The sequence below is a fragment of the Harpia harpyja genome, chromosome 10, assembly GCF_026419915.1.
Source record: "Harpia harpyja isolate bHarHar1 chromosome 10, bHarHar1 primary haplotype, whole genome shotgun sequence".
Classification (NCBI taxonomy): Eukaryota; Metazoa; Chordata; class Aves; order Accipitriformes; family Accipitridae; genus Harpia; species Harpia harpyja.
In genome coordinates, this window is record NC_068949.1 from 1,484,582 (window position 1) to 1,505,986 (window position 21,405).

The 21,405-nt window shown below is 69.0% G+C and overlaps 3 protein-coding genes across 4 annotated transcripts in view; 2 read left to right on the forward strand and 1 right to left on the reverse strand.

The window, feature by feature from the left end:
• Nucleotides 1-3,988, reverse strand: part of LOC128147302 (uncharacterized) — a 141,611-nt gene extending 137,623 nt beyond the window's left edge. Inside the window, exons 1-6 of the mRNA XM_052799762.1 lie at nt 3,677-3,988; nt 3,478-3,529; nt 2,682-2,726; nt 2,477-2,580; nt 1,397-1,512; nt 472-624 (exon numbers count right to left, since the gene is read on the reverse strand). Of these exons, the coding sequence (XP_052655722.1) occupies nt 472-624; nt 1,397-1,512; nt 2,477-2,580; nt 2,682-2,726; nt 3,478-3,529; nt 3,677-3,844 (638 nt within the window). The 5' untranslated portion in view covers nt 3,845-3,988. The remainder of the gene's footprint in view (nt 1-471; nt 625-1,396; nt 1,513-2,476; nt 2,581-2,681; nt 2,727-3,477; nt 3,530-3,676) is intronic.
• Nucleotides 3,989-6,911: 2,923 nt separating this feature from the next.
• Nucleotides 6,912-11,161, forward strand: DNAJB1 (DnaJ heat shock protein family (Hsp40) member B1). Of its 2 annotated transcripts, none has more exons than XM_052799990.1 (3): nt 6,912-7,284; nt 8,542-9,110; nt 10,242-11,161. In XM_052799990.1, exons 1-3 carry the CDS (start codon nt 7,074-7,076, stop codon nt 10,470-10,472), a joined length of 1,011 nt encoding a protein of 336 aa, XP_052655950.1. In that variant the 5' UTR covers nt 6,912-7,073; the 3' UTR covers nt 10,473-11,161. The 2 variants fall into 2 exon arrangements, with proteins under 2 accessions (XP_052655950.1, XP_052655951.1); XM_052799991.1 differs by having other exon boundaries at nt 7,016-7,270.
• A 495-nt stretch (nt 11,162-11,656) lies between these two features.
• On the forward strand, nt 11,657-18,352 carry LOC128147213 (PDZ domain-containing protein GIPC1-like). Its single transcript, XM_052799621.1, is given in 8 exon segments — nt 11,657-11,790; nt 12,168-12,564; nt 14,530-14,740; nt 16,060-16,152; nt 16,154-16,241; nt 17,230-17,339; nt 17,434-17,515; nt 18,150-18,352. Coding segments are annotated over 7 exon segments (1,023 nt in total). The 5' UTR covers nt 11,657-11,790; nt 12,168-12,277; the 3' UTR covers nt 18,302-18,352.
• Nucleotides 18,353-21,405: the final 3,053 nt, after the last annotated feature.

Consider the following 21,405-nt stretch of genomic DNA (forward strand, 5'->3'; position numbering starts at 1 on the left):
GGCACGTGGGCAATGCACACACGCGTGGCAGCACGCACGGGCTCGGGGGGGGCACAGGGAGGGCACATGACGGGGAACACGCACGGGGGGTGCACACGCGTGTTGGGGTGCACACGCGTGTGCGTGTGTGCACCCGTACACGTATGTGGGAGCACCCACGGGCTGGAGGGGGGTGGGGGGGGTGCAGGGAGGGCACGCGATGGTGCAGAGGTATGGGGGGGCACACGCATGTGTGGGGGTGTGACTCGCGTGTGTGGGGGGGGTCTGACACGCGTGTGCTGGGCGGGACAGGCTCCAAGACACGGAAGATCCGTACCCCACCCGCAACCCCTTCACCTGGCTCTTCCTCCTCGTCTCCTGCCCCAACTACAACTACGAGGTGGGGGGGGGCACACCGCGGGGGGGGAGGGGACACCGCTGGGGGGGTGGTGCGGGGTGGGATGGGGGTGGCCCGGGGGGGGGGACGGGGGACAGGGAGGGGACAGCAGGGGCGGGGGGGGGGGTGACACGGGTGTCACCTTGAAGATGTTGCGCAGGGGCATGGTGCCGTGGGAGAAGCGGTGGACGAAGAGCGTCTCCAGCAGGCGCTTGATGTAGTGGAAGGAGTGACAGCCGCACGCCAGGCTTGGGGGGGGGACACGGGGGGGGGACACACACACATGGGGGACAAGCCCTGGGAACTCCTGTCCCCAGCTGCACTGGCTTGTGTCCCCCCGCTGCTGTCCCTGGGGGTGTGGGACCCCCCCCAGGGCTGTGGGACCCCCGGTGCAGCCCCCCCCCCAGGTCCCTGAACCCCCAAATCGGCCCCCCAGCCCCCCCCAGGGGGTCTCAGGACCCCCAACACAGCCCCCCCCCAGATATGAGGACCCCCAATTCAGCCCCCCCACCCCAAGCAGCCCCCTAAGCCCCCCAGGGCAGCACCCCCATGTCCTATGACCCCTAAATCGGCCTCCCCCAAGCAGCCCCCCAGGCCTCAGGACCCCCAATTCAGCCCCCACAGGTCTCAGAACCCCCAATTTAGCCCCCCCCCAAAACACCAGCCCCCCCCCCAGGTCCTTGAGCTCCCCAGCACAGCCCCCCCAGATCCTAAGACCCCCCAATTCAGCCCCATGAACCCCCCAACATGGCCCAAGCCCCCCCCCAAAGCAGCCCTTCAGGTATCAGGACCCCCCCCACAGCCCCACAGCCCCCCCCCCAGGGCAGCCCCATATCCTATGACCCCCAAATCAGCTCCCTGAGCCCCCCCCCCAGATCCAACTACCCCCAATTCAGGTCCCTGGTCCCCCCCCAGCTTCCCTTGGGGCAACTCCCCCGGTCTCCCCTGACCCCCCAAAACCCCCCTGACCCCCCCAACACCCCCTTGTGTCTGTCCCCCCCCCCGGTCCCCCCAACTGACTGGACGACGGGGTGGCGGCTGGCGGTGAAGTCGTAGCGGGGGCCGTAGAGGAAGGGGACACGGAAGTAGAAGAGCAGGTAGATGAGGAGCGGCCCCGCGTACTCCGTCAGGAAGACCTACGGACAGACAGACGGACGGATGGACGGACGGACGGCGAGGGGCACGGTGTCGGGGGGGGGGCCACACGGAGGGACACGGTGACACGCGGAGGGATGAGGGACGCGCAGGGGTGGACACGTGGAGGGGGGTGGAGGAAGGGGCGGCTGGAGGGACAGAGGGATGGACAGAGGGACACGGGGGCACGCAGAGGAGCAGGGACGGACACACGGACAGAGGGACATGGGGACACACAGAGGGAAGCAGGGAGGGACACACGGACAGAGGGAAGCAGGGACGGACGCACGGAGAGAGGAAGATGGGAGCGCACAGAAGCGGGGATGGACAGAAAGACATAGGGACGCACAGAGGGAAGTAGGGACAGACAGACGGACAGAGGGAAGAAGGGGGGCTTAAGGGACAGACGGACAGACAGAGGGACATGGGGACAGAGGGGGACAGGGATGGACAGAGGGGTGGAAGGACACAGGGACAGACAGGAGCAGATGGAGGGAGGGACGGAGGGACACAGGGATGGAGGGAGGGCTGGATAGATGGACAGACAGATGGACAAAGTGACATGGAAACAGAGGAATGGACAGAGAGCTGGAAGCACAGACAGACAGACAAACCGATAGGCAAAGGGAGAGGGAGGGACAGAGGGATGGATGGAGGGACAGAGAGACGGATGGAGGGCTGGAGGTGCACAGGGACAGAGGAGCAGATGGAGGGATGGACAGAGGGACGCAGGGAGGGACAACGGGATGGACAGAGGGACAGACAGAGGGATTGCCAGGAGCAGCCAGAAGGACGGACAGAGGGACGCAGGGCCACTGGAGGGGCTCAGCTGAGGGACAGAAGGCTGGACGGACAGGAGAGATGACAGTATGGAGGGACGGACAGAGGAACAGAGGCACTAAGAGGGGGGACGCGGATGGACGAACAGAGTGCTGGCGGGGACAGACGGACGGACAGACGCCTCACCGTCACCCAGCTGATCTGGGCCCCCAGGTCGCGGAAGTAGAAGGTGGCGGTGGTGCCCACGGGCAGGCTCTGCAGCACGTCCTCGTCCTTCAGGGACCTGCCCTCTGCGGGGACACGCGTCCTGCTGACCGCCACCCCGACGGGGTTGGGGACACCTCGGGGACACCCCCGGGGACAGCCCACCCCCCCCCGCGGTGGCACTTACTGGGGTCCAGGCGCAGGGACTGTCTGGCCGGGTACCACTGGGGATCTGCGGGAGAGAAGGGAAGGCGTTGGTGGCATTGCGGGGACAGCGATGGCACCGGGATGGGACCCCCGGTCACGAGGGGCGTCCTCAGGGTGCCGCGACAGATCGCTGGGGGCGAGGGGGGTCCCCGAGGCCCCATGATGGGTCCCCACGGCCCCGTTGAGGGTGCCCGGTCACTATGGGGAGCCCAACGTCCCCATGAAGGGTCCCCAGCCATGAGGAGGGTCCCCAACGCCCCGTGACAGGTCCCCAACCACGATGGAGACCGCGATGGCCTTGTGACAGGTCCCCAGCCATCATGAGGGTCCCCAAGCCCCTGTGGTGGGGGTCCCCACAGCCCCGTGACGGGTCCCGGGTCACCGTGATGACCATGATGGCCCTGTGACAGGTCCCCAGCTGCAGCAAGGGTCCCCACCACCTCATGACGTGGGTCCCCACGGCCCTGTGACAGGTCCCCAGCTGCAGCGAGGGTCCCCAGGTCCCCTTGTCGGGGGTCCCCACAGCCCCGTGACAGGTCTCTGGTCACGATGAGGGTCCCCAAGACGCCGCGATGGGTCCCTGGTCACCGTAATGACCGCGACGGCCCCGTGACAGGTCCTCAGCCACAATGAGGGTCCCCACCACCCCGTGACGGGGATCCCCACAGCCTCGTGATGGGTCCCCAACCACGATGAGGGTCCCCACCACCCCATGGAGGGTCCCCAGCTGCCACAGGGGTTCCCGGCGGAGGGTCCCCGTCCCCGTCCGTACGTACGGGCCTTGGTGAACAGGCTCTTGATCTCGGCGATGGTGGCGTTAGGCTCCACCTGCGGGCAACCAAGAGGCCGTCAGGGGGCTGCCGGGGCGCCCCGTGCCTCAGTTTCCCCTTCCCCCAGCCCCCCACCCCCACCCAGGGGGACAGGGGACAAGGGGGAGGGGACGTGCGTGTCCTCCCTCCCCCTGCTTCCAGGTACCTTATCGAGGAAGCAGAGCTTCTCCCGCGTCCGGGCGTCCAGGATCTCCACCTCGAAGAAGAGGACAGCTTTCTTCGTCTTCTTGGCGGGGGGAGCCTGGCGCCACAGCCCCAGGATGGGGGACTGGGACAACTGGCCCCCCTCATGGGGTAACCCCGCTCCCTCCATGTCACCGGCCCCCGGAGACACCACGGGGACGCCGGCGCGCCCAGCCGAAACCCGATCGGTCCTCGGGGTGCTGCTAAATATAAACCTCCCCACCCCTGTCCCCTGGGGTGGCTCTTGGCCCTGGTGGCCCTGGAGGTGGCCCTGGAGGTGGCCATGGGAGGGACAGGGTCGCCTGGCACCCCGGAGGGACGGGGACCGGTGACCAGCGGGGACGGAGGGGACAGGACCCGCGGCACGGGCGGGAGGTAAGTCTGCGCCCCCCCTCCCCTCCCCAACACCCCCAGGTCCCCGAGGTCCCCAAGGCCCTCAGTGGCACGAGGGTGGGGACAGGCCTGGCCGAAGCACGGCCACGCGGCTGGATGTCACCCCTGGGTCACCCTGGGGGGGGACGGGACACGGGTCTATGTCACCCTGTGACACTGTGATGGGGACAGGGGTCTGTCACCCTTGGGGACACCACGATGGGGACAGAGTTGCCCCATGACCCCCCAACAGGGATGGGGGTCTGTCACCCCCAGGACACCCTGACGGGGACGGGTGTCTGTCACCGTGGGTCACCCCAATGGGGACGGGGGTCTGTCACCCCCAGGACGCCTTGGTGGGGACAGGGTTATGTCACCCTGTGACACCCCAATGGGCGCCTGTCACCCTGACGGGATCTATCACCCCTAGGACACCCCAATGGGGACAGCAATATGTCACCCCTGGGACACCCGGACAGGGCCGGGGGTCTGCCACCCTGGGTCACCCCGTCAGGGACAGGGGTCTGTCACCCCAGGGGGGCCGCGGCTGTGACCCCCCCCCCCCCGGGCGATCCTGGACGTGCCAAACGAGGCATGAGGGTGCCCCGAGCGTGGGGCCGGGCACAGAGCTGCAGTGGAGGGGGGGGAAGGTTTATTTTGGCTCTTCCCACCCCCCCCAGCCACCCCTGCCAGGCCGCGTCCCGCCCGCGGCGGCAGCCCCGTCACCGCCGAGCTATGACAAACATCCGCCCGCGGCCCCGGCCCCTCCCGCGGTCACCGGTGGGCTGGGGCCACCGGTGGGGGGGGTGTCCCACCTGCCACCCCCCCCCCCCCCCCCAGTCACGGGGACCCTGGGGGCGTGACAGTGTCACAGCCACTCCCCGGGAGGGGGGGTGTGTGACACCGTGGTGGGGTGGGGGGGGAACCGTGCTCGGCTCCGCTGCCGTTCCCCGCCGGCGGGGCATGGCAGGCAGCCTGACGGGCCGGGCAGGCCGGGGCTGGCAGCGCCGCGGGCAGGAACCGCCCTCCCAGCCCCCCGCGCTGCCGTTCCCCGCCCTGGCGGGGTGGTGGGGGGGGAAGGTTTAGCCCTGCCGGTGCAGGCAGCGAGGGTCTTCATCCCCGGGCCCGGGGGGGGGGGGAAGCGGGGATGCCCCCCGGGCGCCATCCCTGAGGGGACCCTGAGCCCCCCCGGGGGTGATGCCTCGCTCGTCTCCCATGCAGGACGGGGCCGTGGGTGGCCGCCGCACCCATCACCGTCACGGGTACCGTCACCGCTGCCGTCACTCCCTCCCGGCTGTTGCGACAGAGCGGGGGGGGGGGTGGGCGGGGGGGTGGCGCCAACGGGGCGAGGCCCGGCCGTGACAGGCCTGGGCAAGGCCCGGCGGGATGGGCCCAGGGGAACGGCTGGGCCCTGGGGAACCAGCCTGTGCCCTGTGGAACCAGCCTGAGCCCTGTAAAAAACAGTCCCGGGCCCCGCTGAAGCGTCCCGGACCCCGCTGGACCGGGCCGGGCCGGACCGCACCGGAGGGTCAAGGCCCCGGTGTGTGAGGGGGGGGGAGCAGGCCGCGACCAGGCCCCGCCCTCGCACTCCGCACTGCGCATGCGCGGACCCCCCGGTGTCTCCGCCGCGCATGCGCGGCCCTCTGACCGGCCTCCCGCGCATGCGCGGCCCCCCCACTGCGAGGGGCGCCCCCGCCCCCCCGGGAACGGCGGCCCGGCGCCGCCGCGCGCATGCGCATTGCCTCGCCGCCGCCGCACGCAGGCGCGGTGGGGGGGGGGGGGGGGCTACCCGGGTGCCCGGCGCATGCGTAGAAGCGTCGCGGCGCCCCGCAGGGAGTAAAGCGAGGTCGACGGGGCCGGACCGTGAGGGAGAGCCGGGAACGGAGCCGGGAACGGAGCCGGGAACGGAACCGGGGACGGCACCGGGGCCGGGACCGGGGCGGGCGGGCGGCGCCGCCGCCTCACCTCGTAGTGCTTCATGGCTGCCGCCGCCGCTGCTCCGCCGCCGCCGCCGCCGCTCCCGCCGGGCGCCCGCTGCCCCCACGTGATCCGCCCGGTTCACCTGGCGGGCGGGGCCCGGGCCGCCGCCAATCGCCGCCGCGACGGGTGGTGGCAAGCAGCCAATCAGGGTCCGGGGGCCCGGCGGCCCCGCCCCCGCCCTCTCCCCATCCCGCCCCTCTTGTTTCCGCGGCGACGGGAACGCCTGACGGCACGGCGGCCATTGGAAGCGGAGGCGGGGCGCGGAGTGACGTCTGAGGCAGCCAATGGGCTCGCGGCGGAAGCCCAGCGGCGTCGCGGGAGCCGGGGCACATTTCCGCGTGGGCCTCCGAAGAGCGAGGTGGGAGGCGGGGCCTCGGCGAGGAGGGCGTGGCTTCGGCGAGGAGGGCGGGGCCTGCGGGGTGGGGTGAAATGGGCGGGGGGGCGGTTCAGCAGGGGCTATGGGGGCCGGGGGGGACGACACACACGACACAGGGGACACGGGGACACCTGGGGGCACAGCCGCTGTGTCCCCGTGTCCCCCCCCCTCGGGCTGACCCAGCTCACCCGTGTCCCCGTGACCCCCGTGTCCCCACACACCCCAGGCGTGCTGGGATGGCGGGACGGGGCTGTCACCCTGGTGACAAGGTACTGTGGGTGACAGGGACGGGATGTCGCTGCGCTGCGGGTGACGGTTGCCACGGGTGACGGTTGCCACGGGTGACAGGACAGCGCTCCCCCCCCCCGCCCCGTTCCCACGGCAACAGCCGGCGGGGGCGGGTGGGTGGGACCCGCGAGGGGGCGGCGCGTCACCGACGGCGCGCGCCTCTCCTTTCTCCCCGCCCTCTCCCCGCCCCCGCCGTGACGTAGCGAGCGCGGGTTGGCCCAGAGGCGCGGGGGCGGGGCCAGGCGGGCGGCGGGCTCTGGAAGGTTCCGCCATCGCCTCAGTGAAGCGGCGGCGGCCGGGGAGGAGGCGGGAGGGGGGGCGGTCGGCGGCGGCGGTCGGCGGGATGGGGAAGGACTATTACCGCACGTTGGGGCTATCCCGGGGCGCCTCGGGGGAGGACGTGCGGAAGGCTTACCGCCGGCAGGCCCTGCGCTTCCACCCTGACAAGAACAAGGAGCCGGGGGCCGAGGAGCGCTTCAAGGAGGTGGCCGAGGCCTACGACGTCCTCAGCGACCCCAAGAAGCGGGAGATCTTCGACAAGTACGGGGAGGAGGGTGAGCGGCGGCACCGGGGGGGGGGGTGGGGGGGGCTCTGGGGGGGGGACGGGACAGGGCAGGACAGGCAGGCCTGGGGGGGAGCAGGGAGGGAGGGTGGGGGTCAGGGTGAGGGGTAAACGGGCAGGCTGGGGGGCTTGGGGGGGGGACAGGCAGGCGGGGAGGGGGGTCTGGGGGGTACAGGTAGGCCGGGGGGGAGAGGCAGGTTGGGGTGTCAGGGTGAAGGGAGGGAGGGAGGGACGGGCAGGCGATGGGGGTCAGGGTGAAGGCGGGGGGGGGGGGGACAGGCAGGGTGGGGGGGGGACAGGCAGGCTGGAGGGGGCTGCGGGGGACAGGGGCAGAGGGGGGTCAGAGTGAAGGTGAGGAGGGTGGGAGAGAGGGGCAGGCAGGTGATGGGGGTCAGGGTGAAGGTGGGGGGGGATTGGAGTCTGGTGGGGGTAGGCAGAGAGGGTGGGGGGGGTCTGGGGGAAAGACAGAGTGTTGGGGGTCTGGGGGGGACAGGCTGGGGGTCGGGAGGGATAGGTTGGGGGGCAAGCGGTGGGGGTAGGGGTCTGGGGGGTCAGGATGAAGGCAGGTGGTGGGGTGGGGGGTCACGGGGGGAGGACAGGCAGCGGGAAGGGAGGAATGTCAGGGTGAAGGCAGGCAGCAGGGATTGGGGGGAAGACACGTTGTGGGGACTGGGACGGGGGGATCAGGGTGAAGGCAGGCAGTGGGGCTGGGGGACAGGCAGGGGGGTACAGGCAGGAGGGGTGGGGGTCAGGGTGAAGGCAGGCAGTGGGGATGGGGGGGCAGGGTGAAGGCAGGTTGACAGGGGACAGGTGGTGGGAACGGGGGCTGGGGTCTTGGGGGGGGGCCAGGCAAGGGGTGACAGGAGTCTGGCAGGGCGCAGGCAGCGGGCCTGGAGCCTGGGGGGTGCCAGGAGCCGCGCCGGGGTGTGCCGGGGGGTGGTGATGGATCCGGCTGGGCCTGTTGGGGCCTGGCCGGGGCCGTCAGCGGCGTCTGTCTGCGCTGCGTCCTCCGGCGCCCGAGCAGAACCGGTTCCCGCTCCCGGCGCTGGGGCTGCGCCAGACCGCCGCCACCCCCCGCCTGCCTGCCTGCCCCACGCCCGCCCCACACCCTCACCTGCCCCACGCCCTGCCTGCGTCTCACCCCACGCCCTGCCCCGACCGGTAACGCGCCGGGGCGCTTAGGTGACCTACCGGGGCCACCTCCGGCGTCCCGGGGGGCTGACGGGCACCTTCCCCTCCTCCTGTATAGGGCTGAAAGGGGGAGCCCCGACCTCCGGCCCGGGAGGGTCCAATGGCCCCACCTTCACCTACACCTTCCGGGGCGACCCCCACGCCATGTTCGCCGAATTCTTCGATGGTCGCAACCCCTTCGACACCTTCTTCGTCCAACGCAACGGGGACGATGAGGACGGCGAAGACACCTTCACCACCTTCCACGTAGGAGGTTTCGGTAGCGTCGGCTTCCCCCGGGGTCGGGGAGGGGCGGAAGGCGGCTGTCGTAAGCAAGACCCCCCAGTCCTCTACGATCTGAAGGTCTCCCTGGAGGAGATCTACAGCGGTTGCACCAAGAAGATGAAGATCTCCCACAAGCGCCTCAACCCCGACGGGAAGACGGTGCGTAACGAGGACAAGATCCTCACCATCGAGGTGAAGCGGGGTTGGAAGGAGGGCACCAAGATCACCTTCCCCAAGGAGGGTGACCAGACCCCTAACAACATCCCCGCCGACGTCGTCTTTGTCCTCAAAGACAAACCTCACGGCGTCTTCCGCCGGGAGGGCTCGGACATTGTCTACCCAGCAAAGATCAGCCTCCGCGAGGTGGGTGGGTGGTCAGAATGGGTGGGTTGCTCTTGGTCTTGGTCTTGGGGACGTCAAGGGCGGGTTGGTCTTGGTCTTGGGGACGTCAGGGGCGGGTTGGTCTTGCTGGTGGCGGTGGGGATGCGTTGGGTGGTTGCCCTGGGTGGTGAGTCTTGGTGGTGGGGACATGACGTGATGGGTGGTTCTTTGGGCGGTGGGGATGCAGGGGGCGGTTGGTCTTGGTGAAGACGTGATGGGTGGTGGATCTTGGTGGTGGGGATGCGATGGGTGGTTGTCTGGGTGGTTGGTCTTGGCGGTGGGGACATCAGAGGTGGGTTGGTCTTGGTGGCTGTGGCAGGGACGCAGCAGGGGTGGGTTGGTCTTGGTGGGGACGTGGTGGGTAGTGGGTCTGGGTGGTGGGGATGTGATGGGTGGTTCTGTGGGTGGTGGGAATGCAGGGGACAGTTGGTTTTGGTGGTGGGGACGGGATGGGTGGTTGTCTGGGTGGTTGGCCTTGGTGGCGGAGGTGCAGGGGGTGGTGGGGACATGAGGCGTGTTAGGTCTGGGTGGTGGGGACCAAGGGTGGTTGTCTGGGTGGCTGGTGTGGGTAGCATGGACGTGACGGGTGGTTGGTCTGGGTGGTGGGGACGCCATGGGTGGTGGTCTGGACGGTTGGCCTTGGCGGTGGGGACAGGACGAGCGGTTGTCTGGGTGGTGGGGACCAAGGGTGGTTGGGGAATTGGTGGGTGGTAGGGTCACGATGGAGTGGTTGGTCTGGGTGGTAGAGATGTGACAAGTGGTTGGGTTGTTGCTCTTGGTGGTGGGGACACGGTGGGTGACGGGGACGTGATGGGTGGTTGTCTGGATGGTGGGGATGCAGGGGGTGGTGGGTCTGGGCAGTTGAGACCAAGGGTGGGGGGTCTTGGTGGTGGGGACGTGATGAACGGTGGGGACCAGGGATGGTTGTCCGAGTGGTTGGTCTTGGTGGCACGGACACGATGGGTGGCGGATCTTGGCGAAGGGGATGCGACGGGCGGTTGGGTGGCGGATCTTGGCGACGGGGACGCGACAAGCGTGGCGGTTGATCGTGATGAATCTCGGTGTCGTGGTCGTGACGGGCGGCACCCCCTCTCCTTTCCCCCCCCCCCCCAGGCCCTCTGCGGCTGCACGGTCAACGCCCCCACGCTGGACGGCCGCACCATCCCCATGGTCTTCAAGGACGTCCTCAAACCGGGGGTGAAACGTCGCATCCCGGGGGAGGGGCTGCCCTACCCCCGCACCCCCGACCAACGCGGGGACCTCATCATCGAGTTCGAGGTCAAGTTCCCCGACAGGATCCCCCCCTCCTCCAGGACCCTCCTGGAGCAGATCCTGCCTGTCTAGCTGCCCCCCCCCCCCCCACCCTGACCCCCAAACCCGGGCTTGGGGCGGGGGGGGGGGGGGGTTTGGACCTCTTTGGGACCATGCTGGGGTGGGGGGGGGGCTCCTCGGGCATCTCCAGGGTTGGGGAGGAGGGGCGGGGAGTGTGTTTCTGGGGGTCCTACCCCCCCCCCCCCCCCCCCAATCTTGGGGGTCTGGGGATGCCGAGGTGACCCCGACCCTCTGTCTTAAGGCTTTGGGGATGGGTGGGGGGGTCCTCAGCCCCCCCCTCGTGTCTGTTTTGGGGGTCCCCAGGTGTCCTCATCCCCCCCCATCACCCCTCTCTGCTCTGGGGGTCCTGGGGGTGTCCTTGTTGTCGTCCCCCCCCCCCCCAGGCTCCCCATCTCCTTGGGTGTCTCCCCCCCCACCTCTGGGGGTCTCTGACTATCCCTGTCCCCCCCCCCCCATCTTGGGGCTCCCCCTGTTCTTATCCCCCCCATCTTGGGGGGTCTGTCTCCTCTCCCCCCCCCCCACCAGGAGGGGGGAGGGGAGCCCCCCCGAGGGGGATTTTGGGGGGTGGGGGGGGGCCGCGGGCGGCTCGGGGCGGGGCAGGGCGGGGCCCTCTTATCCTTTGGGATAAAACCGCCCGGAAAAGGGTCTGTTCCTGCAACAGGAGCGCACGTGTACGGCTTTGTATAAAGCGCTGAAACCTCTGCCTGCCTCTGCTGGTTTTTTTTGGGGGGGGGGGGGGCACTGGGGGGGTCAGAGGGGGGGTGAGGGGAGCTCCCAAAATGGTGCTGTGGGAATGGGCTGGTGGGTGCCCCCCCCCCCCATTGGGTGTGTTCACCCCCAGTGGGGTCTGGTCCTGGCCCCCCAGCCCCCCCAAACGGGCTCTGTCCCCCCCACCCATGGGACCGACCCCCCCCCCCCCCCGTGGGGGATATGTTCTCTCCCCCCCCCCCCCCGCGGTGGGATTTGTGGCTCCTCCCCCTCGCCGTTGCCCACGCCCACTTCTCCCGGCCACGCCCCCTACCCTGCCCCGACGCCGAGACTCGCAGTCCTCGCTCCTGATTGGCTCCGGCCAGCCCCACCCGCGGGGGTGCGGAGCCGGGCGCGCCCATCGCCCGGGGCTGGGGAGGGGGGGGGAGAAGGACGGCCAAACCCTTTCCTGCCCCCTCACTTCCCTCCTCCCCACCCCCCTTCCCCACGCCTACGTAGCGCTTTCCATTGGCCGGCGGGGCTGGGCGGCGGCGATGATTGGTCCGGGTGGGGTTTAGCCACGCCTTCCCGGAAGTGTCGCTCCGGCAGTAGCGCCCGGCTGGAGGGCGGGAGGGTCCGGCCGGTGAGCGGGGGGGGGGGGGCCCGGGCCTAGGGCCGGGCCGGGGGGGGCCCGGGGCCGGAGGGGGGGGCCCGGGACGGTTCCGGAGGAGGCAGCGGGCCCGGGAGGGCCGGGGTGGGGGTGTCTAGGCCCCCGGGGGGGGGAAGGTGGCCGGGGCCCCGCGTCGCTGCTTCCTGGGGGGGGGCGGTACCGGGTGTCCAGCGGGCCCGGCCCCCCCCACTTTGGGGGCCGAAGGACTCGGGGATCCCCAGAATCGGGGTCCCCCATGCCCCAGTTTCCCCCCTGCCCCAGTTTCCCCCCTCCTTGTGCCTCAGTTTCCCCCCCCGTTACCCTTCAGCCCCCCCCCCCCCGTGCCTCAGTTTCCCTTTTTCTCATTTCAGCACCCAGCGAAGCACCGCAGGACCCCCCCTCCTCAGGGAGGGGGCACCCACCCCCCCCTTAAAGGCTCTGCTGTCACCCCCCCGCACCCCAACACCCGTCCCCCCCCTCCATGCCGCTAGGCCTGGGTCGTCGCAAGAAACCCCCGCCGCTGGTGGAGAACGAGGAGGCGGCGGGGGGGAGCGGGGGGGCTACCGGGGAAACCCCGGGGGTCTCAGTGGGGGTTCCTGGGGGGCCACCCCCCCCGGGGCTCCCCCCGCTGCCCCCGGCCCTTCGGCCTCGCCTGGTCTTCCACACGCAGCTGGCTCACGGCAGCCCCACCGGCCGCGTCGAGGGATTCACCAACGTCCGCGAGCTCTACGGCAAGATCGCCGAGGCCTTCTGCATCCCACCCGAGAGGTGGGGGGGGGGGTGGGGAGGCACCCATGGGTGCTGGGGGAAGGGGGGGAGGCTGAGGGATGGGCAGCTGGAGGGGTTTTGAGGCACCCCTGGGTGCTGGGGGGGCACTGGGGGTTGTGGGGAGGTGAGAAACAGGGCAGTTGGAGGGGTTTGGGGCACCCCTGGGTGCTGGGGGGGCACTGGGGGATGTGGAGGGCTGAGAGTCAGGGCAGTTGGAGGGGTTTGGGGCACCCCTGGGTGCTGGGGGGCACTGGGAGATGTGGGCGGCTGAGAATCAGGATAATTGTAGAGGTTTGGGGCACCCTTGGGTGCGGGGGGCACTGGGGGATGTGGGAGGCTGAGGGTCAGGGCACCCTGAGGGGGTTTGGGGCACTCATGGGTACTGGGGGGCACTGGGGGATGTGGAGGGCTGAGAATCAGGGGCAGTTGGAGGGGTTTGGGGTACTCTTGGGTGCTGGGAGGCACTGGGGGGATGTGGGGAGGTGAGAAACAGGGCAATTGGAGGGGTTTGGGGCACCCCTGGGTGCTGGGGGGCACTGGGAGATGTGGGCGGCTGAGAATCAGGATAATTGTAGAGGTTTGGGGCACCCATGGGTACTGGGGGCACTGGGGGATGTGGGGGGCTGAGGGTCAGGGCACCCTGAGGGGGTTTGGGGCACCCCTGGGTACGGGGGGGCACTGGGGGATGTGGGGGGCTGAGGGTCAGGGCACCCTGAGGGGGTTTGTGGCACCTTTGGGTGCTGGGCTTACTGGGGGGTGTGGGGGGCAGAGGCGCAGGGCACCTGGAGGTGTTTGGGGGGATCCCCCACGGGTGCTGGGGGCCAGGGAGATGTGGGGGGGCCGAGAGACAGGGCACCCAGAGAACTTTGGGGTCACCCCTGGGTGCTGGGGGGGTGCTGAGCATCGGGGTGATGCTGGGGGCTGAGGGACAGGGCACCCTTGGGTGCTGGGGGGCAAGGAGAGGCAAAGCCCCAGGATAGGGTATCGGCTGGGGCTTGGGGGCACCCCTGGGTGCTGGGGGTGGGGGTCTTGGGGAGCACTGGGGAATGTGGGGCTAAGGGATGGGCACCTGAGAGGCTGGGGGCACCCTTGGGTGCTGTGCTGGGGGGCAGGGGGGGATATGTGGGACTCGGGGAGAGAGCGCCCAGAGGAATTTGGGGCACCCCTGGGTGCTGGAGGTCCTGGGGGGCAGGGCACCTGGAAGGGATTGGGGGGATCCTGGGGGTTAGAGCGATGGGGGGGGGGCTGAGAGGGGCACCCAGAGGGGCTGGGGGGCAGCCCTGGGTGCTGGGTGGCAGGAGGATGGGGGGGCTGAGGAACAGGGCACCCAGAGGGACTGTGGGCCCCCTTGGGTGCTGGGGGTCAGGGGGACATTGGGAGCTGAGGGACAGGGGACCCGGAGGTTTTTTTGGGGGGGGGGGGGGCACTGGGGACATTGGGGATACCCAGAGGGAAGGGTGGGAGGGGACCCCAGGGGTGGGGGGGCTGCGGTTGGAATTGGGGCGAGGGGACCCCAGGGGTGCGTGGAGGGGTCCCACGTGTCCCTTGGGAGTGTCCTGGGTGTCCCCACCGGGAGGCATCCCTCGTGTCCCCTGTGGGGGGGGTGGGGGGGGGGGTCCTGGGTGTCCCTCAGGAGGGTGCCAGGTGTCTCCAAGGTCCTGCATGTCCCCCAAGGGGTGTCCCTGCGTGTCCCCAAGAGGGTCCTGCTTGTCCCCAGGGAGAGGGGTCTCGCGTGTCCCCTGGGGGGGGTCCCACATGTCCCCTGGGGGGGTCCTGCATCTCCTCAAGAAGAAGGGGGTCCCCCGTGTCTCCCATGAGGGTCCCGCTTGTCCCCAAGAAAGTCTTTCACATCTACCAGGTCCTTTCCACTCCCGTGACCGTCCCCAGGTGTCCCCAAGCAGAGGGGTGGCCCGGGGGGATGTCCCTGGTGTCCCCAGGTGTGTCCCCCCCCCGCCCCCCCCCCAGCCTCTGACGCTGCTGTCCCGGCCAGGTGATGTTCTGCACCCTCAACACGCACAAGGTGGACATGGAGAAGCTGTTGGGTGGCCAGATCGGCCTCGAGGACTTCATCTTCGCCCACACCAAGGGCCAGCGCAAGGAGGTCGAGGTCTTCAAGTCGGAGGAGGCCTTGGGTCTCACCATCACTGACAACGGCGCCGGCTACGCCTTCATCAAGGTGACACCCCTGGGGGGGGGGACGTTAGCATCGGGCAGGGAGACCTGGGGGTGCTCAGAGAGGGCCCTGAGCCACCCTGGGGTTTGGGGGGGGGACACACACACGGGGACATCCCGGGTGGTGCCCAAGTCGATGTGGGGATGGGGAAGGACACCAAGGGACATCCTGGATTATTGTGGGGGGACGTGGGGACCCCCTGGGTGGTCCCTGAGCTGCTCTGGCGTTGGGGGGAACCAGGAACATCCGTGACCGTCTTGGGGGGACGTGGGGGGGCCCTTGGGTGGTCCCTGAGCCACCCTGGGGCTGGGGAGGGGACACGGGGACAAACCAGATGTGGTACAGGTCAATGTGGGGACGCTGAAGGACGTCCTGAATTAATGTGGGGGAACAGTGTGGACTGCCTTGGGGCTGGGGGGGCCTGGGGACATCCCTGACCATGGTGGGGGGACACGGAGACCCCTTGGGTGGTCCCTGAGCTGCCCTGGGGCTGGTTGGGGACACGGGGACATCCCAGATGGTTCCCAGGTCAATGTGGGGGTGGGAAAGGAGAACACCAAGGGACATCGAGGACTGTCGTGGGGAGACGTGCAGACCCCTGGGGGGGTCCTTCAGCTGCCCTGGGGTTGAAGGGGACATCTCTGACCATCGTGGGGGGACATAGGGACCTCTCGGGTGGTCCCTGAGCTGCCCTGGGGCTGGGGTGGTGGACACGGGGACATCCCAGATGGTTGCCAAATCAATATGGGGATGGGAAAGGAGGACACTAAGGGACAGCCTGGAATGTCATGGGGGGACATGGAGACCTTTGGGTGGTCCCTGAGCCGCTATGAGGCTGGGGGGGGGGACCTGGGGACATCCCTGACCATGGTGGGGGGGCCATGGTGACCCCCAGGAGGTCCCTGAGATGCCTTGAGGCTGGGGAGGGAACGTGGAGACATCCCAGAGAATTCCCAAGTCAACGTGGGGTCGGGGAAAGAGAACACCTAGGGTCATCTTGGAGTGGCGTGGGGGTGACACGGGGACCCCCGGGTGGTCCCTGAGCTGCTGGGGGGGTTGAAGGGGACATCTCTGACCATGGTGGGGGCACACAGGGACCCACTGGGTGGTCCCTGGGCTGCCCTGGGGCTGGTGGTGGAGGCGGGGGGGGGGCATGGGGACATCTCAGAAGGTTCCAGAGCCAACGTGGGGATGGGGAAGGAGAACACCAAGGGCCGCACTGGATTACGCTGGGGGGGACGTGGGGACCCCTGGATGGTCCCTGAACCGCCGGGGGGCTCATGGTGACCCCCCCCCCCCCCCCCACCGTGTGGTCCCCGCAGCGGATTCGGGAGGGCAGCGTCATCGACCGCATCCCGGTGATCAGCATCGGGGACATGATCGAGGCCATCGACGGGCAGAGCCTGGTGGGCGCTCCGTCACTACGAGGTGGCCAAGATGCTGAAGGAGTTGCCCCGGGGACGCACCTTCGCCCTCCAGCTCACCGAGCCCCGCAAGGCCTTCGGTGAGCCCCAACTGGGAGCACTGGGAACCCACTGGGAGACCTGGGGGGGGTGGGGGCCACCCTCCCCGCTCCAGGGCAGCCACCCTTTCTTGGGTTTGGGAGGGACCCAGTTCCCCATCCGGGACTGGGGAGTGGTGCCTTGGATTACTGGGAGCACTGGGAGTCCCAGCGGTAAGTGGTGGGACGACCGTCCCCCTGCTGGGCCCCCCAAAACCTGGGGAGGTGGAGGGGGCACCTTAGAGACCCCCCCAAAATGGGGGGGGGGACCCCATAGCCCTGAGGGGACCCTTGAGATCCATGGTGGGGGGGACTGATGCGGAGCCAATAGCCTGGGGGAACCCCAAAACCTGGGGGGACGACTGATGGGGACCTGTAGTGCTGGGGGGAGCCCCAAAAGGAGGCTTGTGGGGACCCCATGATTTTGGGGGGGCTGATGGGGACCTGTGGTGCTGGGGGGTACACCCCAAAGCCTAAGAGGGGACTGATGGGGACCCATAGTGCTGGGGGGGGGCATGGGGGAACCCCAAAACCCAAGGGAGGACCAATGGGGACCTGTAGTGCTCGGGGGGACCCCAAAACCCGGTGGGGGGGGCTGATGGGAACCGGTAGCGCTGGGAGTGAGTGGGGGGAACCCCCAAAACCCAAGGGGGGGCTGATGGGGACCCATAGTACTGGGGGGAACCCCAAAACGCAAGGGAGGTGTTGTATCCCTGGGAAGTGGCTCCCCCAAAGCAAGGGGGAGCTGAGGGGTCCCCCATAATCCTGGGGGGGATAGGGGGACCCCAATACCCAAACGAGGAACCGATGGGGCCCCAATACCTTGGGGGGGGCCCCCAAGACTATGGACCCCCCCCCCAAAACCTGCCCCTTCCCACCCTTTGGGTCCTGGGGGGGGGGTCTGTGGTCTGTTGGACCCCCCCATCCCTGCTTGGGGGGGCCCCCCCAAAAATTCATAGCTCCCTTAAACCCTTTCCCCATTACTTTTCAGACATGATCGGCCCACGGGCTGGGGGGGGCCGCAGCGGGGGCACCCAGCTGGGCACCGGCCGGGGCACCCTGCGCCTCCGCGCCCGGGGACCCGCCACTGTCGAGGAGCAGGTAGGGGATCCTGCCGGGGGTGATGGGGGTGGGTACGGGGGCCCCCCCCGAGTCCCTGGGACACCCCCTGACCCCCCTGTCCCCCCCCCCATAGCCGTCAGCTTTCGAGGAACGGGCCGTGGCCAAGGTGGACGATCTGCTGGAGAGCTACATGGGCATCCGGGACAGCGAGCTGGGTGAGCAGGCGCTGGGGACCCCCCCCTGGAACCCCCCCCCGGCAATGAGGGGACCCCCCCGGGGTGCTGGGGACCCTTCTCGCTCACCCCCTTCCAGGTTCACCCCCCATCCCACTGCTGTTTGCCCCATCCAGGGGTGCTGGGGTCCAATTGTGGCCCCCCCCTGGACTGTTAGGGATCGGCCCCCCCCCCCCCCCCCAACCCTGCCCCACTGCAGGAGCCCACCCAGGGGTGCTGGGGACCCCCCCCCAGGCCACTCCCAGGGTGCTGGGACCCCCCCTTGCCTACCGGGGTGCTGGGGACACCGACCTGTCCTACTGCAGGGTGCCCCTATGGGGTGCTGGGGGGGCCCCTCTGCCCTGCCCCACTGTGGGGGGGGCCCCCTCAGGAGTGCTGGGGACCCCCCTGCCCCCCCCCGGGGGTGCTGGAGACCCCCCCGGCCCCTCTCAGGGTGCCAGGGGAACCCCCTGGACCCTCTCCTGGGTGCTAGGAACCCCTCCACCCCACCGCAGGGACCCTCCCCAGGGGTGATACAAGTCCCCTGGGCTGTGCCCCCCCCTCCCTCCATTCTGCCCCCCCCCCCCCCCCCCGAGTGTCCCCGTTGTCCCCTGAGTGTCCCCGTTGTCCCCCACAGCCGCCACCATGGTGGAGCTGGGTCGGGACGCCCGGGACCCCGACGCGCTGGCCCAGGCTCTCGATTCCCAGCTCGGGGACTTCGCTTTCCCCGACGAGTTCGTCTTCGACGTCTGGGGGGCCATCGGCGACGCCAAGGTGGGGCGCTGCTAGGGACCCCCCCCCCTCACCCCAGGACTGGGGGGGGGACGCCTGGACTGGGAACCCCCCCCCCCGCCCCAGGATTGGGGGATCTGCTCCCTCGCCACGGACTGGGGCCCCCCCCGGCTCTGTTCCGTGATCGGGGATCCCCTCACTTGCAAATGGGGGCCCCCCCCCCAAAAGCTGGACACCCCCCCCCCCTCACAAAAATCTGCTGGAGATGGGGGACCCCTGGCGTCCCCCAATGGACCTGGGTGCCCCCACCCTAACTCCAGACACTCCCCCCCAAATTACCTGCCCCCCCTTCTCAGCTAGGGCCCCCCCCGACCTGGGACCACCACTACATCCTGGCACCCCTCCCCACCAAGGGATGTGGGTGCCCCCCCCCACCTTTAGACCCCCCCCATTACTTGCCCCCCCCCCTTTCTCAGCCAGGGCCACCACATGGGACCACCACTACATCCTGGGACATCCCCCCCCCCCCAAAGGGACCTGGGTGCCAACTCCCCAAATAGCCCCCCCCCCCAAGTGGCCTGGGACCCCCAACAGAGGTGGGTGCCCCCCCACCCCAGATGTGGATCCTCCCCCATCTAGGGACCTCCCCCATTTGCTGGGGGGGCCTCTCCATGGACCTAGTTGCCCTCCCCATATTTTGGGACCCCCCCCTCAACCAGGGGACCCCACCCCATGGACTGGGACCCCCCCCGTGGGCCTGGGTTCCCCCCCCATGACACTAATGCCCCCACCCTCCTGCAGGGTGAGGTATAAGGGCCCCCCACTTTACCCCCCCCCCCAAGGGGCTTTTTGGGGGGAGGGGGGACTGGAGCAGCCCTGTCCCCCCCCCCTCCAAAATATGACACAGACCCTCCCCGCTGCTGCTGTCCCCCCCCCCGGTGCCAATCTGAGCCTGTCACACACTGTCACCCCCTCCGACACTGACACACTGTTGTCCCCCCCCCCGTGACACGCTGTCCCCCCCCACCATGACACATTGTACCCCCCCCCAGTGACACACTGTCCCCCCCCCCATCGCACTGACTACCTCGGGGGGGCGTAGGGGGGGACACAGCACAGCCCCCCCCCCGTCACCCTGTCCTGTGTCCCCTGGGGGGTCCCTTGGAGCTGGAGGGGGGGTCATGGGGGGGGGGGGGGGGGCTGTCCCCCCCCCAGGGCATATTTTTGTATTTTACATGTAAAGTGATTTTAACATAAAATAGAGAGAAATTGGGAGTGGTCGCTGCTGGGGGGGGGGGGCACGGGGGGGGGGTGGCGGGGGGGGGGGCTCTCGGCTTGGGGGAAGCTGAACTGGGCCTCGCACGGCTCTTCCCGGCCTTGCACGCCCCCCTTGCACGGTTGCAGCCCTGCGTGCCCCTTGCACACCCCCTTGCACGGCTCTTCCCAGCCTTGCACGCCCGCTTGCACGGCCACAGCCTTGCACACTCATCACACGCCCCCTTTCACGGCTCTCCCTGGTCTTGCACACCCCCTCGCGTGGCTCTTTGCAGCCTTGCACGCCCCCTTGCACACCCCTCACACGCCCCTTGCACGGCTCTTCCTGGCCTTGCACGCCCCCTTGCAGGGCCACAGCCTTGCACACCCCCTTGCACAACCCCTTGAATGCCTCTTCCCGGCCCTGCACACCCCTCGCACACTCTCACACCCCCTTGCACACTTGCACGCCCCTCGCACACCCATCGCACACCACTTGCACACCCCACCACTTGCACACCCCCTCGCACACTTGCACAGCCCCCTCACGCACCCACTTGCACACCTCTTGCGCACCCCCCTTGCACCCCCCTTGCACACTCGCACCCCCCTGCACACCCCTCACACACACACCCCCTTGCAAACCCCTCACACATATGCAGCCCCCTCGCACACTCCTTGCACACCCCTTGCACACTTACACACCCCCTTGCAAACCCCTCACACACTTGTGGCCCCCTCGCACACTTGCACCCCCCTTCCACACCCCTTGCACGCTTGCACACCCCCTCACACCCCCCTTGCACACTTACACACCCCCTTGCAAACCCCTCGCACCCCCCTCGCACACTTGCACCCCCCTCACACACTCACGCCCCCCCTTGCAAACCTCTCACACACTCACACCCCCCTTGCACACCCCTCGCACACTTGCACACCCTGTCGCACACCCCTCGCGCGCTCGCGCACCCCCTCGCACCCCCCCCCAGCCCCACGGCACTGCGTGAAGCCCCGGGGCCCGGCAGGGTGTGAAGGTGGGGGCCCGAGGGCGGTGTGGGGAGGAGGTGGGGCGTTTGCACACGCGTGTGCCCCCTTGGGCACTTGCACGAGGGCTCGTGGCTCGTGTGAGGCTCTGGGGGCGGGGGGAGCTACCGTCGGGTATGGGGGGGGGACACACCGGTGGTGTCACCCCAGGGGAAGGGGGGGGGTGAGGGTCAGGTCAGTGGTGGGGCTGGGATGGGGTTAAGGCTGATGTTAGGGTCGGGGTCAGGGGTCGGGTTGGGGTTAGGGGTCAGAGTTAAGGCTGACGTTAAGGTCAGGGTTAGAGTCGGGGTTAGGGTTAGGATTAGGGGTTGGGGGTCGGGTTTGGGTTGTAGGATCAGGGTTAAGGCTGGCGTTAGGGTCAGGGCTGGGGTTAGCGGTCGGGTTAGGGTTGGGGTTAGCGTTAGGGTTAGGGTTGTAGGATCAGGGTTAAGGCTGGCGTTAGGGTTTAGGTCAGGGTTAGGGGTCAGGTTCGCATTAGGGTTTGGGTGTCGGGTTGTAGGATCAGGGTTAAGGCTGATGTCAGGCTCAGGGTTAGGGTCAGGATTAGGGTTGGGTGTTAGCATGTAGAGTTAAGGCTGACATTAGGATTAGGATTTGGGTGTGGGTTAGGGCTTGGGTTAGGGTTGGGGTTAGTGTTAGGGTGTCAGGTTGTAGGATCAGAGTTAAGGCTGATGTTAGGGTCAGGGTTAGGCGTCGGGTTGGGGTTAGGGTGTAGAGTAAGACTGACATTAGGATTAGGGTTTGGGTGTGGGTTAGGGGTCACGTTAGGGTTAGGGTTGGGGTTGTAGGATCAGGGTTAAGGCTGAAGTTAGGTTCAGGGTTTGGGTTAGGCTTAGGGATCGGGTTGGGGTTAGGGTGCAGAG